Here is a 15,084-nt window from a genome sequence, read left to right as displayed (position 1 = left end):
TTCAGTCTTGGTCTTCACAGCAATCCTGTGAATTAACTGCTATTATTATCCCTATCATTCAAAAGAAGAAATTGAGGCTGAGAGAAGTTAAATAACTTGCTGGGCTTACACAGCTAGTAAAACATCAAGAGGTAGGATTTGAACTTTGTCTATCTGAGTACAAGATCAAGATGCTATGCTATACATCACTATGACATTAAGAACTCAATTATCTGGGGCACAATGGATAGCTAGGTGGCACAATGGATAGAGCACCAGCTCTGCAATCAGGAGTACCTGAGTTTAAATCCAGCCTCAGACACTTAATAATTACCTAGCTGTGTGGTGTGTGGCCTTGGGCAAGCCACTTAACCCCATTGCTTTGCAAAAACCTAAAAAAAAAAAAAAAGAACTCAATTGTCTTCTATCAAATGCAATTCATGCAGTATAAACTGGTGGAGGGCAAAGTTCCTAAAGTGAGAAGGGGCCTAAACTAGTTAATGTAGTGGCAGTGAAACTGGAAAGATGAAAGAGTATTCTTTGGTTTTAGCAAATGTTTGGCTATCTGGGAGTAAAAGGGAGGGAATCATTTAAGAGAGCAGCGCCATCAGCAAAATAGGGAAACTGGGAACTGGGAAGTAGAAATACATTTGAAATACTTAGTTTTGAGCTACAGATAGAATTTCCCTGTGGGGTGCTCAATGAAAATTTAGGGTTGAAATCTGAAGAAAAGATCAGGATGGAAAATATCCATCTGGAGGCATCTACATAGAAGTGATAATTGCAACCAAGGAATAAGATGCCTATCCAAAGGATGGAGCCTAGGTGGAAGAACAGAGAGTCAAATAGAGCTTTGGGGAATCCTACACTTCCTCCTACAAATACACTTAAAGACAAGGAGGAAAAACAGGAACCAGGGAAAGAAGAGAAGGAAGGAAGAACAAAGAGAGTGGTATCTCAAAAAGCAAAAAGTTTTGGAGAAAAATCTAGTCAGCCACATCCAGTATGGCTGGTGAAGTAGGTTGAGGACTGAACAAAAATCTTTGGGTCTGGCAATTAAGAGGTTTTGGTGATGGGAAAGAAAAATTTCAGTAATGAAAGTAGAAGTTTACTGAGGGCAGCTGGGTGCACAGTGCATAGATCTCTGGCCTTGGAGTCAGGAGAATGGGAGTTCCAATCCAGCCTCAGACACTTGCCATCTACTAGTAGTGAGACATTGTGCAAGTCATATCCAGGGCCATCTCCAGTTATCCTGATTTATATCTGGCCACTGGACCCAGATGTCTCTGGAGGAGAAAGTGATACTGGTGACTTAATGCAGCACCCCCTCACTCAAATACAATTCATGAGCTTGTCATAGCATCACATCCCCTGATATCATGGTCGTCTTGGAAAATGAAGGACAAACAGCAATCTTTAGGATAAGGTTGAAGAAGTGGAGGCAGTCGGACACCAGGCTTTGGGCAGTAAAAGGAATGAGCTATAGTGCGGGGGTTCAGCCTCCGCGGGGTCCTTGGAACCTTACAGGAGGGATAGAGTCGGCAAAATGAGTTGCGTCAACAAGGAGGTAAAGGCAGGAGCAGGTTAACTGTCAGCTGCTTGGATTTATTTTATAGTCTCAGAATCATGTATGTTTCAAGCAAGCAAGCTAAGATCATTTCCTTGTTTACAAAAGTGTATAATTTTCATCATCAATCATATAGTTCATATGGGTACAAGTTTTAATCATGTGATTGCAAGTTTAATTAATAATCATATAGTTAATTGATTTCTTATCCCTATTCAGACCATGATGATCTCAACCTGTCTGTTACCTTATTTATTACTACATTGTATAATTGTTAATTCATTTGAAGTTATTAAGCGATTCTTTTAATGGAAAGTTTTTTATATTTTTTGTGTAAGTAATGTTTTTCCATACACTTCCTTAACAATCTATAGTGAGGGTCTTTATGCTTGTCCAACCATCCCTTAACTCTTACAATAACCAATTTTTCCTTCAAGCCTTGTTGGTAGAAGCCACAGTTTCTGTGACTTTTTTATTCTTTCCCATGAAACTAAGACTTCTGGAGCTCACACATCAGTCACCTGTACTAACTATTTTCTCACATATTTTTCATATATTCCTGTGTATGGTAAAGGGGGCAAAACTATTAATTTCCCTGGAATTCTATCTGACCCATCTTGTATCTGTTTTCCCTGTATATATTCTGACATCTCCTTGGAATTCCCAGTGTTGGATTTTCCGGAGATTTCATAATGTTGAAGCCTTTTGTATGCCTCAGGGAGAGGCAATCCTGTTAAATTTGGATAGAGTTTACAATCTGTTTTATTCAAGGAATTTTTCTGAAATCCTTCCTTTATAGTCATTCCACTATTGGGGTGAGTAAATATTGCAATCAATAATAAACCTATAATTATTGGTATGCATGAAATCCCTACATATATTGAAGAAGGAAATGTTGTTCCATCAGGCAGTTATGACTGCCTTGAGTCTTCTTGCTGCGACTCTGTCAAACTGCTTAGAGGCCCTGGCTCCCAACAATATAGAACAAAGAGGTGGCAGGATCACATTAAGGGTTTGAAGGAAGGGGAAATTCCTTATGCATGTCTGTAGGCAGAGAAAAAAAGAACCAATGTAGCAGGAGTGACTGAAGGATCTCCAGGATCAAAGGAGATTACCAATGAGAGGAACAAGCTCCCACAAGAGACTTAAGTAATGAGATAGGCTCTGAAGGGTAAGAGCCCATTATTCAATTTTCAGTGTGCACATTTATACCAGCACTTTATTATTTGTCTGGACTTAAGAAAGTGATAGAAAGATGTTAATGGTTCAGATTAAATTTAAAAGTGTGTTCCATATACATTTTTTTTGTTTTTGTTTTTTAGGGTTTTTTTGCAAGGCAGACAGGGTTAAGTGGCTTGCCCAAGGCCACACAGCTAGGTCATTATTAAGTGTCTGAGGCCGGATTTGAACCCAGGTACTCCTCACTCCAGGGCTGATGCCTTATCCACTATGCCATCTAGCTGCCCCCCTTCCATATACATTTTTAAAAATCTGGAATGCCAGTTAAACATTTACCAGGACACGCATGATGGGGAGGGGGGAGAATGCAAGTTTTTGTCAAGAAGAGATCCTCCAGGGGGCGGCTAGGTGGCACAGTGGATAGAGCACCATCCCTGGAATCAGGAGTACCTCAGTTCAAATCCAGCCTCAGACACTTAATAATGACCTAGCTGTGTGGCCTTGGGCAAGCCACTTAACCCCATTTGCCTTGTAAGAAACCTAAAAAAAAGAGAGATCCTCCTCATTTTTGAAGAAAGAGGGAAGAAAACTCTAATGAAGAATACAAAGAGAGAAAAGAAAAGAAACCCAGGTAGAGAACTGGAAGTCCTGGCTTCAAGGCCCAGTTCTTATGCATGTATTGCTCCATCATCCTGTACAATTCACTCAATCTCACTGAATCCCAGGCGATTAAAAGTGGCAGAAGTGATGATCCCCAATGATAGACAAGTCTCTCATGAAGTGTTCCCCATACTTTACTAGGTCCAGTTCTAAAAAAGAAGGGAAAAGAGATGAGAGGGAATATCAAGGGAATTAACGTGTTCCCAGGCATTGCCTCTCAACCTGAATTATTGCTGCCCCGCCATCTTGTCTCCACACAGCTATTAATGATATTCCAGTGTTACTCCTCAGCTCAAGAAACTCCAAGAGTTCCCTATTGTACCACAGAATAAAACACAAAGCCCTCTATTTAACATTTTACACAACCTACCTCCTGCCTTATTGTATGGGATGCTTCTTCATGCAATAATCCACAAGTATTTATTGAGCCCCAATTATGTGCCAAAGACAAGATCAAAACAATCTGTACCCTCCAGGGTTCTGTGGAGGGAGAAAAATGTGTACATATCTAGGTCCTAGGTAATGGCAGAAGGGGCCTGGGAAAGGAGGCACTACCAACTGAAGGGATCAGGAAATGGCTTATGGAAAAGACCCGACTTGATGCAAGTCTTAAACACACCCTTATTCCAGCCAAACTGACCTATTTACTGTTCCCTCTTTTTTTGGTTTTCTATCTTCCATCTCTGCTTTTGCATAGGTGATCACCCCATCCCTGGAACACACTCTTCTTCACTTCCACTTAGAATCCCCAACTTCTTGTAAGGTTCAATTTAAATAGGATCCCATCAGGATCCTATTTGTACTCTACACTGCCTGCTCTCTACCTGAAACCATTTTGTATTTTTTCCCTATTTGTATACATTTGTATACATTTTATTGCACCCCAATAGAATGTCAACTTCTTGATTTTTGTTTTTGTATTCCCAGGGCCTAGCACAAGTAGGTGCTTAATAAAAGCTTGTGCAATGAATGACCATGGCAACCTGTAGGTGGTTTCCCTGGATACCTCTCAGCGCAAGAAATAGTCTCAAATTGGGGCTTTTCTTCCAAGACCTGACCCATCTATTCTTCACTATTTAGCTTTTTCCTCACTTAAAAATCCTCTAAAGGAATTTAGACAAGGTGACCCCCAAGATTTCTGCTAAATATGTGATCCCCCTCAGTTCTTTACATGAGGATGGGGAGGCCTAGGTTTCCAGTCCATGAATGACATGATCTAAATACTTTCTCCCCTGTAGACCTTAGCTTCCTCCTCTGTCAAAGGAGATTAGATTAAATTATCTGCAAGGTCCCTTCTAGTTCAAACTTGTACATGAGGAAGATAGTAACTTTGAAAGTGATATATGTACAATCCTACACTTGGTTGAAATGAAATCCCCTCAAGTAAATGGGGAAGTATCTTGTACTTCACTTCTGAAAAAAAAAAGACTTGGGTACCTGAATGGATTGGGCTCTCTTGGTCAGGAACAGCCCAGAGAGCCAATGCACTCTTTTCAGGTGGGAAACCTGTGACCCAAAGAAGCAAAATAATTAGTCTTTAGTTCACAGTGAGTCTTGTAGCCCTGGGGGAAGGTCTCTGTGTTTTGTTTTTCATTAATAACAAGCTGCCCTTTCCAGACCAAGGTGAGTTCTCCTTTCACGGGTGGGTTCTAATCTGTTTCTTTATCAGACAGAATTGGCTGCTCACCAACTCTCCTCAGGCCTCACCCCATTGGGTTCACTGCCCTCCTGCCTTTGGCTTGGCTAGAAATAGGCACTTTGATAAAGGCCCCACAGCCTCCCCTGGGGTGGGAGTCAGGGGAGAAGGAAGGCAAGAATTCAGTTATTTTCCAGCTTCATAGCCCCTTGCCTCTCCTTTCCCTGTCTTCCAATCCTCTCTGCATTTTTCCCTTCTAAAAGAATTGTAGAAGGGACTTCTATGGAATCTTCAGAGCATCCTTGATAATTGATCTTTCTAGACTCTTATTGAACACCTCTAGGAAGGAAGAATGCACTCCCTCACCCAGGCAACCCACACCACTTTGTGACAGCTCTAATAGCTAGGGAACTGAGGTTTTGCTTCTGTGGTTTTCCCCATTTGTTTCAAGCTATGCCCTCTGGAGGCCAGGTCTAGTGCAGCTCATCCATGCTACCACGGATCACTGTCCAGGGATTTTTATTCAGCTCTTCCACACCCTCACTCCCATGGTCATCCTTCTAGGCAAGAGCCCATTTTCCAGCCTTTCCTAAAGTGATACCCAAAACTGAAGCTATGGCTGGGCAGTTAATACAGGACCATTATCTCCCTAGTCCTGAACATTGTGTCTTCCTTCATGTACCCTGAGATTATAACTTCTTTGGCAGCCAATTGGATGATTCTTATTGAACTTTACAGTCCAGTAAAACTCCAGTCTTGCTACAACCATGTCATTTGATTAAAATGCTAAACAGCCTGCCAAGCACAGATCTTTGGAAAACTCCACTTCAAATTCTTCTTTTTTATGACTGTTCTTTGGATTTGGTCATTCATCTAGTTCTGAATTCTCCTTAATCTATTGTTATCCAACTCCCCATCTCTTCTTGGCCATGCAGAGACTTGGTGAAGTCCCTAACTGCAATCTAGGTATACTTCTGTCTACAGCATGTTCTTTTTTTGTTTTCTTATGCAAGGCAATGGGGTTAAGTGACTTGTGCAAGGTCACACAACTGGGTAATTATTTTAGTGTCTGAGGTCATATTTGAACTCAGGACCTCCTGACTCCAGGGCCAGTGCTCTATCCATTGTGCCACCCAGCTGCCCCTACAGCATGCTCTTAATAGCTATTCTGCCCCAAATGGCCTTTCCCTTGTTGAACTCCCCACCCATCCCTTAAAGCCCAATTCTCATGCAATCTCATCCTGGAAGCTTTCCATCCATATCTCCAGCTTCACTCCTTGAACTTCAAAGCGTTTTATTTAATACTTCTATTTTATTTAATACTTCCTAGGGGAAGCTAGGTGTGGCAAACCACTACATCTTTGCTACACAACCTCCAACTGGGGTCCTGAAGACTTTGGAACAGCAGCAATAAAACGCATCCCCTCTCCACTGTTCGTTGTAGGGAGCCTCAGTGGACAACTCCTGCCGCTATAATTCACAGCCACTCTGTCCCTGATAGTCTTGAAAAGTTAAATAACTTGCACATGTTTCCATATCCTATATGTTTCAGAGGCAAAGCTGGAAGCCAGATGCTTCTGACTATGAGACCAGCCCACCATTCATGCTATGTTGCACTGACACATAGTAGGCACTTAATAAAAAATATTGACTGACACCACATTGTCTCGCAATACATCTATCACGTCCATAGCAATACTTGAATACATGTTTTTCTGACAATGAGGACAGCTCTCTCCAATTATCTATGTCTGACACTTTTCCCCTTTGAGTCCCAAGGTTAGGGTTTGAACTCAGGTACTCCTGACTCCAGGACCAGGACTTTAGCCACTGTGCCACCTAGCTGTCCCCGTTCTTGGAATTTTGATAGAAAGAACACTGGATTGGGATGGCCTCAGCTTTTGATTCTTCTACTTAGCACCTGAATGAAGTTGGATAAATTCACTTTATTTCTCTGGGACTCAGTTTTGTCACCTGTGAAAATTAGAATTTCATACAGTTTATTCAAACTATTTGCCAGTTTGTGCAAGGTGCTATGGGGTACAGTGACCAAAACAAAACCAGCCCTGTCCTGAAGGATCTTGCATTCAGACAGAGAAAGACAACCCAACTAAAAGAGAACCGAAAAAGATACAGGGCAAGGAAACCTCAGGCACTAAGGGAAGTTCAATATAAGCAAGCAGTGAAGAAGACCTGGTTTGGAATTTTAGGGATGGGGCTAGCAGGAGACAGAAGGAAGAGAGTTATCTGAGGGTCTATAGCTAATTGGCATCAGGAACTGAATAATGTGATGCATCTGAAATAAGATGATGAAACTTCAAGCAAAAATTGCTGAATTTCAGGAAGAAAGAGGATCTGGAAGTAGCAGTGAGCAACAAGGAACATGTCTACTTCTGTTCCTGACCCAGTCTATCTAGGGACAAGAGATAGGGTACATACTCAGCACTGGGGGTTGCCAGAAATAAATATATTTCCAGAATACAATGGTCTTCTGGAAGGAACCTGAGAGGAAGAGGTTCAATGTGGAAGGTAGTTGGTTAACAAAGTAGAGATTTCAGAGAGCCTCCTGGAAGAGAAGATAGATTGGAATGGGAAAGATAGGTCTGACATAGGTGAGTTTGAGGGAACAAGGGAGGGAAGCATCTACCTAGGCAGACTCAGAATCATCCAGGCTTCTGAGAGGCAGAAAAAGAGAAATTTTAAGCCATAGAATGAAAAATTATGATACCCTTCTCATTAGCAATTGAATCAGATCCCCTGACTTCAAAATCAAGATGACTGGATCATCATTCTGTGAACAAAAAGAGTAAGATGTTCACATCCCAATCTGGGCTTAGTGGTAAACTGGAACCCTGAGTCTTGCAAGCTATAGAAGACTGATCCTAGGGACCTGATGACAAGGGACAAGTAGAAGTCCATGTCTGGGCCATTGGAATTCTGAAAGCTATGGTCCCCTTCAGTCTCCTCTTTCCCCTTCCTTTTTCTTTTGCCCCTTCCTTCCTAGCTCCTCCCAACTTGAAGAAAGTACCTGAAGGACTCGTCCAACCAGCCTCAGGGACTTTCCTGGATAGCCCTGGGCTTTCTTGACCTTACATGTGTCCCTTTGTTTCTCTCTTGTAACTCAGGTGTTGGACATGGAAGAAATGACCATCTGGGAGCAGCACACCACCACTCTGTGCAGGGTGAGTGAAGGTTGATGGCTGGGGGCCTTCTATTGTAAATTTCCCAATAGATTGATCATCAGACCCTTCCTGTGTTTTCTCATGGACACCTGGAACCTGCTCATAGGGAATTTCTAATCTGGCTTGCCGTCTCAGGCCTTGCATGTTCAATCAGAGCCTAGTGAACAACACAGAGGGTACCCTGAGGGCTCAGAAGAATGGATGTTGATAGGGGAACCAGAGCTTGAACCTAACCTTGAAGGGCACATGTTTTTCTGAAGAAAACAGAGGAATCAGAAAAAGCACTGGCCTTAGAATTGGGAAACTTTAATCCTGGTTCTACACTTGTTCAGTTACCCTGGGCAAGTTGCTTCCTTTCTGTGGGCCTTGGTTAACTTGTCTATAAAGTGAGAAGCCTTCTACCAAAAATCCCTTTCAACTCTAACATACTATGATTCTTATGAACCATCTCCTTGTGTCTTCTAGGATCCTCACAGGGGCTTTGGGATAGCCATTTCGGGAGGCCGTGACCGACCCAGCAATGCCAGCAGTAATGGATCGGTGGTAATATCAGATGTGGTGCTAGGAGGACCAGCTATGGGAAGACTGCTGTGAGTACCCCAGGTCAAGGATAACCTACTCTGTTATGAATGAGAGGAGAGGATGTGATGTTAGTTTAGGAAAAAGAGTCTTTGAGTGGGAGTCAGGAATTCTGGGTTCTAGGACTTTGTCACTTTGTACAGAATATCTTCTTTCTAGGCATCTGTTTTCTCATTTGTAAAATAAGAGAGTTGGACTAGATTTTCCCTAAAAGCCCTGAAGGTTCTTATATTCCACATTCTAAGCTGTTTCCTAGATTTGACATACTCCATTCTAGGGTCCTTCCAACTATGACATTCTCTGTTCTAAGGTCTCATCTAATTCTGATTATTCTGTATTCTCCTGTCCCTTCCAGCTTCAACAGACTCCATTCCAAGGTCTTTTGGTTCTGACATTCATTTTGTCAGCTAGGTGTTGCAGGATAGAGACTGGCCTTGGAATATAGGAGTTCAAATCTGGCCTCAGACACTTGATGCTTACTAGCTGTGTGAACTTAGGCAAGTCATTTAACTTTAACCCTGATTGCCTGGCAACCAAGGCTATCTCCAATCAGTCATCCTGATTCATATCTCACCACTATATCAGGACCACTCTAGATTCTCAAGAAAGTGAAGCTGATCACTTAGCACAGCATCCCTCACTCAAATCTAATTCATGTGCTTGTCCTGGCATCATATCCCTTACATCACAGTCTTCTTCCAGAATTAAAGACAAACAACATCCTCATCATTTATTCTTGTTCTAAAGTCCCTTTTAGAAGTATTCTAGCTTCTAAAGGAGGGGCGGGGCCCAGTTTTAACCTTCTCTGTACTATGGCCCCTTTCAAATCCAGCAGCCTACATTCATTCCAAAGCTCCTAGTTTCAATATTCTGTGTCCTAAGACCAATCCCAGCTCCATTACCTGCCATTTTTCCAGTTCAGTCAACAGTTCCTCAAGGATCTTCAAACAGAAGAGAAGGGTCTGGAGGTATGTTTGAAGCATGAATCCCTGAAACACTTTTTTACTTTTCTTTTTTTTAGCAGCAAGTTTTTCTCTTAATCACAGTCAACCTAGGACTGTCCTTGGGGAATGAGCAAGCTCAGGTTCCCCTCCCTTCTTTCTCCCTCCATCTCACCTACCAGAGAGCCTCTGGGAGAGACTGGGGTATCAGTTAACACCACTCACTGTAACTGAGGCCATCAAAGCAGCCGCCCATCGTGGTGACATGGCCCTGGCCCTGCTCTGCCAAGCTGGCTCATGATTGGTAAACAAGCCCTTGGGAGAGGGAATGAGTGAGAGTCAAAGGGAAGATGGAACTAAAAAAGCAAGAAAGGAAGGAAAAAAGAAAGAAAAGAGGAATGAGACAGAGGGAGAGAAGGGAAGGGCCCAGAGAGGGAGAGGAAAGGTGGGGGAGGGGCAAGAGGAAACTGAATGGAAAAGTAAAAAGAAAAAAGTAAGAAAGAAGAATTGAAGGAAAAAGAGTTTGTGGATAAAGAGAAACCAAGGCAAAAATGGAAGGAGAGAAAGTTGTATTGAAAAACATTGAGGGGGGAAAAAAGATTACTACTACTACTACTACTATTACTACTACTTCTGCCCCCTGGATTTCATACTCACAAAACTTCCTAATTAGGATCTTAAAAAGTTATCTTGCCAGTTGCTGCCTCTCAAACCTATGTCTCCTTCCTCTGCCAGGACTGGAGACCATATTGTCATGGTGAATGGGGTTTCCATGGAGAATGTATCTTCAGCCTTTGCCATACAGACCCTCAAAGCTTGTGCCAAATTTGCCAACATTGTGAGTTGACCCCATTCCTTGGTGGGAGGGAGGTTATTAGAGACAGAGATGGTGGGTGGGGAGGCAAGGTACAGTGTCAGATCTCTGAGTTGCCAGTCAGATTACTCTGGGTTACAGGGTCCATCCCCAGTCAAGCTGTGGTTTGTGACTGAATTATCCAATAGTCAAAGGTCATTGCTTAAAGGGAAAAGATTGAGATTATGGGGTTGAGAGCTGAGTGAGCCATGTATTTATTACTTTTCTTTCTCCATCTACCCAAAACAGACCATAAAAAGACCTCGAAAAATTCAATTGCCCACCACCAAGACCAGCTATCCCACTTCAAGTCTGGGTCCTAATCTACAGAACCAGGGACCACCACAGGGCTATCAGGACCAGGAGGAATTTGACCCTAACACAGGATATGAGGGTGATTCATCATGTAGCTCAGGCCACAGCTCGACTGAGCGTTCTCGACGACGGAGTCGAGCTGGCAGCCGCAGAGGTCACAGTCGGGAGAGCAGGTTGGATCGGCCAGATGGAGCCAATGGGCTGGCCCTGGTGTCTGGCTTCAAGAGACTACCAAGGCATGATGTATTGATGAAGCCAGTGGAGTCAGTGTTGGTGAAGAGGAAAGAGAGTGAGGGTGAGGAAGGTTCTGGATTTGTGGGTGGCTCTGAAAGTAGACTAAAGGACTGGTAGAGACATAGATACTTGAATGTCAGTGCTGACATCATGACCTTGGTATAAGTGGTGTGATGAACAATGCCCAGCTATCCACCATCAAGTCAAAGATCCCTGACTTGAGAGTTAGAAAAGCTAGATTTGCCCTGGTTCTGCCACTTATTTGTTACCTGGAGCAATAATAAGATTAGTGCAGATTTATATAGCAATTTAAGATTTGCAGAGCACTTTACATGTTTTCTCATTTGATCCCCACAGCAACCTTTTATAGATGAGAAAACTGAGGCTGGTTTGGATCAAATGACTTGTTCAAGATCATACAGCTAGTGTCTGCAAGTCAGTTGTCCTCTAACCTTTGATTTTCTTCTCTGTAAAATGGGTTAAGTGTTAATACAACCTATTGCCCTTGGTTATTTTGAGAAAACATCTTTATAAACCTTAAAGCAATGGAGAAATTTGAGTTATAATTATCAGTCTAGGTGCCAGGGGGATGTGTCTTTATGAAAGGCACAGGTGTCCTCCTGGATCATTCTTCCTGAGACGGGGAAGAGAATTGTCTTACCCATAGTTACGTTTTATCTTGATGAGACCTGGTGGGGTATGGGGACACAGCTACCTTCCCCTAGGACATTGACTGTAAAAGCAATATCTTTGCCCTGTCTCTCTCACTCAATGCTACCAGGTTCCTAGGCTAGACTGGTCAGGCTCTGTGGAGACATGGATCACAAAAATGGGAGGGGGGGGTGGTTCAGAAAGTTTGCCTTCAGCCCACCCCATATTAAAAGGCTTCTAGAATGATCTGGAATGCCATCTAAACCAGAGACAGAGTAAGACAGTGGAAAGAAAACTAATTTAGGAATCAGAAGACAGGCAGCTCTAACAATGATTCATCTTCTGACTTGGGCAAGTCACTTGGGCACCTCCCTGGGCCTAAGGGGCCTCATCAACAAACAAAAAGGATTTTATCTACCTCCTTGTAGAGATTATACAAGTCCTTATTGTTTAACTGATATTTCCAACTCCATATCATATGCCCTATAAAAAAAGGAGTTGGACCACAGCTACACAAGAGGTCAAGAAGGTCATCTGGGCCAACTCCCTTGTTTTGCAGAAGAAGAAAGTGAGACATAGGGATGGCAAATGGTTTGCCAGGGTCATTCAGGGAGTGAACATCAAAATAAAATAGTCCCCCAGACCTTGTGCCTCCAGAGCCAGTGTTCCTTCCATGATAGCACAGTAATGATCCTTGAGATCTTTTCCACCTTTCCTATAAATGATCCCAATCCTTCACCCTGATATTAGTTTCCCCAAAATTATCACTACCAAGCCCAAGCCTCTGACAGAAGTTCGGGAAATTTGGTTATCTTCCATCTGCTCATAGGGCAAGACCAGACCTCTTCAACCTCCTGAGTGAGCTTTAAAGATCTGTCTGGAGCTCTCTCTGATACTTCAGGTACAAAGGGCTACAGATGAGAAGAGGCCCGGATTCTGGGACCCCAAACTCTCAGACACATCCAGGGATATGATTCTTCTCTACTCCCATTACCACTCAGAGGTTGGTAGGCCTCAGTCCTGAGCTCCCTAAGTTAGAATCTTTGTTTGGGGATCTGTTTCCCCCTGGACCAACCTGCTTGCTCCCTACCTCTTACTGCCCCTTGGGTTCTGCCTCCAATTTTCTCCTTCCTCCCCTGGTGACCTCTCTAGAGTTTGGCCTGAAGCTTGGCAGTCAGATCTTCATCAAGCATATTACAGACTCCAGCCTGGCCTCCAAGAGCAAGGGGCTGAAGGAGGGTGATCTTGTCCTTAAGGTGAGTTCAGGAAAGGATAAATTGGGACCCCTTGGGTGGGGAGCATCTTCTTTATCCCTCTCCCCCCAACCTCCCCCAGTCACTAGGAGCTAGGCAGAGCCATTCATGCCCCATTCTCCATGGGTCTGTACCCTGTGTCTAGAACTTCTTGTCTGCTCCTCTATCTGGCCAAGATAGCCCCTCCACTACCCAGGGTCTCCCAGGTGGTTGTCTCTTTGTAGTGTCATCCATATCTGAATACTTTCAGGAGCTTTAGCCTTGTCTCTTTCCTCACCCTACTCCCAAACTGGTGGTACCTTTCAGATAAATGGAGTGTCAAGCCAGAACCTGTCCTTGAATGACACCCGACAGTTGATCGAGAGGTCAGAGGGAACTCTGACTCTATTGGTACTCAGGGATCACCGGCAGTTCCTAGTGAACATCCCCCCAGCAGTCAACAGTGACAGTGAGAGTTCTGGCCTGGATGGTAAGGAGGGGTTAACAGTGGGAGTGGGGATCCAATTTCTTTGGATCTGCTTATCTCCAGTCCCCAAATATGTTCTCAACTCCAACTGGCCTTCCCTTCTCTTCAGTGTCTCTCCTTCCTTGGTTTCCCAGATACTACCTATCAAGTTCTCCTACCTCTCTGCCTACCTCTTCTCTGTCTTCTTCACTGGTTCCTCCTACACTCCCACATAGTAAAGTTGTGTTTCCCAAAGATATGTCCTCATTCCTCCTCTGGCTGTGCTCCCTCTGGCAATCTCAATCACTCCAGAGCTTTCAAATACCAGTTGCCCAATAGACCTGGGATTTTGTTGCTATGGAAAACTCTTAATAATGTATAATTGACATTTTCTCTGTAACTTGTACTCTTAGGAAGTTATCTAGAGCACTTAGAGCATGAGTAACTCCAAATTCAGGTTTCTTTCCTGTTAATTAAGTGGTGCTGGTAGGACATTCTGGTGGAGATGTTCTACAGACAAATAGAGATACAGGTTAGGAAGAGAGGTCAGAGATGAAGATAAAAGATTTGGGCATATCTTTATTTTAGGACAGGGTTAAGTGGCTTGTCCAAGGCCACACAACTAGGTAATTATTAAGTGTCTGAGGCCAGATTTGAACCCAGGTACTCCTGACTCCAGGGCCAGTGCTCTATCCACTGCTCCACCTAGCCACCCCATTGGGCATATTTTTAGAAAGACAGTGTGGTCTAGTGGATAAAGAGCTATCCTCAAAGCCAAGAAGACCTGGGTTCATGTCCTTTCCCTTACGTCTACCAGCTATTTGACCTTGGGCAAATCAATCTCTGATAGCCCCAGTGCATCTGTACTCAGTGCTTAATACATTGTGAGCACTTAATAAACTTTATTGATTCATTGACTGTCTCATCTATAAAATGGGAATCATAATAATTACTGTGAGGATCAAAAAAGATATTTATAAAGCACTTATGCTGGTTCCTTCTCCCTTCCTCATAACAACACTTTTTCAGTCACTGCCAGACTAATCCTCCTTATGCATAAGGCTCATGATGTCACTTTCCCCCCTCAAAATCTTTAAACGACTTCCTGGTTACTTCCCAAGTAAAATTCAGACTCCTGCCTGGCTTCCAAGAGCTCCCACCATCTGGTACCGTCCCACTCTTCCAACCTTATCTTAGCCTATTATCAACATTCTAATTAAATTGGGTTACTCTGGGTAGGTCCTTATGTCCCCTGCACTTTTTCTGCTTTGGCTAATGTGATACCTGATTCTTGAAACCAGCAGGGTAGCCCCCCCCCCCATCCAACCTCAGCCCACTGAAAGTCTAATTCTAGTACAAGAAGCTTTCCTTCTTTCTTTTTTTGGTGCCTGATTTTATTCAATTGAAATGGGGAAAAGTATATTATACCAGGAAATGAACCATATGATGGTATTTTACAGCACAGCAGCTGAAAAAAAAGTTGGAAATAATGCTTCAAGTGGATAGATAAGCACACCATAGACTATAAATTTCTCAACAGTGCCATGAAACCATGATTAAATTACCTGATTTTGACTTTAAACAGCCAAACAAGAAAAACTGTAACAGTT

General features: G+C 43.1%; 1 protein-coding gene across 2 annotated transcripts in view; it reads left to right on the top strand.

The window, feature by feature from the left end:
* TJP3 (tight junction protein 3) overlaps nucleotides 1-15,084 on the top strand; it is a 53,696-nt gene that overhangs the window by 25,748 nt on the left and 12,864 nt on the right. For both annotated transcript variants that reach the window (XM_074204057.1, XM_074204056.1), the window contains exons 2-7: nucleotides 8,147-8,203; nucleotides 8,669-8,793; nucleotides 10,459-10,561; nucleotides 10,826-11,186; nucleotides 12,929-13,032; nucleotides 13,336-13,498. In XM_074204057.1, coding sequence (XP_074060158.1) covers nucleotides 8,156-8,203; nucleotides 8,669-8,793; nucleotides 10,459-10,561; nucleotides 10,826-11,186; nucleotides 12,929-13,032; nucleotides 13,336-13,498 — 904 coding nt within the window. In that variant the 5' untranslated portion in view covers nucleotides 8,147-8,155. The remainder of the gene's footprint in view (nucleotides 1-8,146; nucleotides 8,204-8,668; nucleotides 8,794-10,458; nucleotides 10,562-10,825; nucleotides 11,187-12,928; nucleotides 13,033-13,335; nucleotides 13,499-15,084) is intronic.

The sequence above is a fragment of the Macrotis lagotis genome, chromosome X, assembly GCF_037893015.1.
Source record: "Macrotis lagotis isolate mMagLag1 chromosome X, bilby.v1.9.chrom.fasta, whole genome shotgun sequence".
Classification (NCBI taxonomy): domain Eukaryota; kingdom Metazoa; phylum Chordata; class Mammalia; order Peramelemorphia; family Peramelidae; genus Macrotis; species Macrotis lagotis.
Note: the sequence above shows the minus strand (reverse complement) of the source record. Positions and strands in the feature narration are given on the sequence as shown.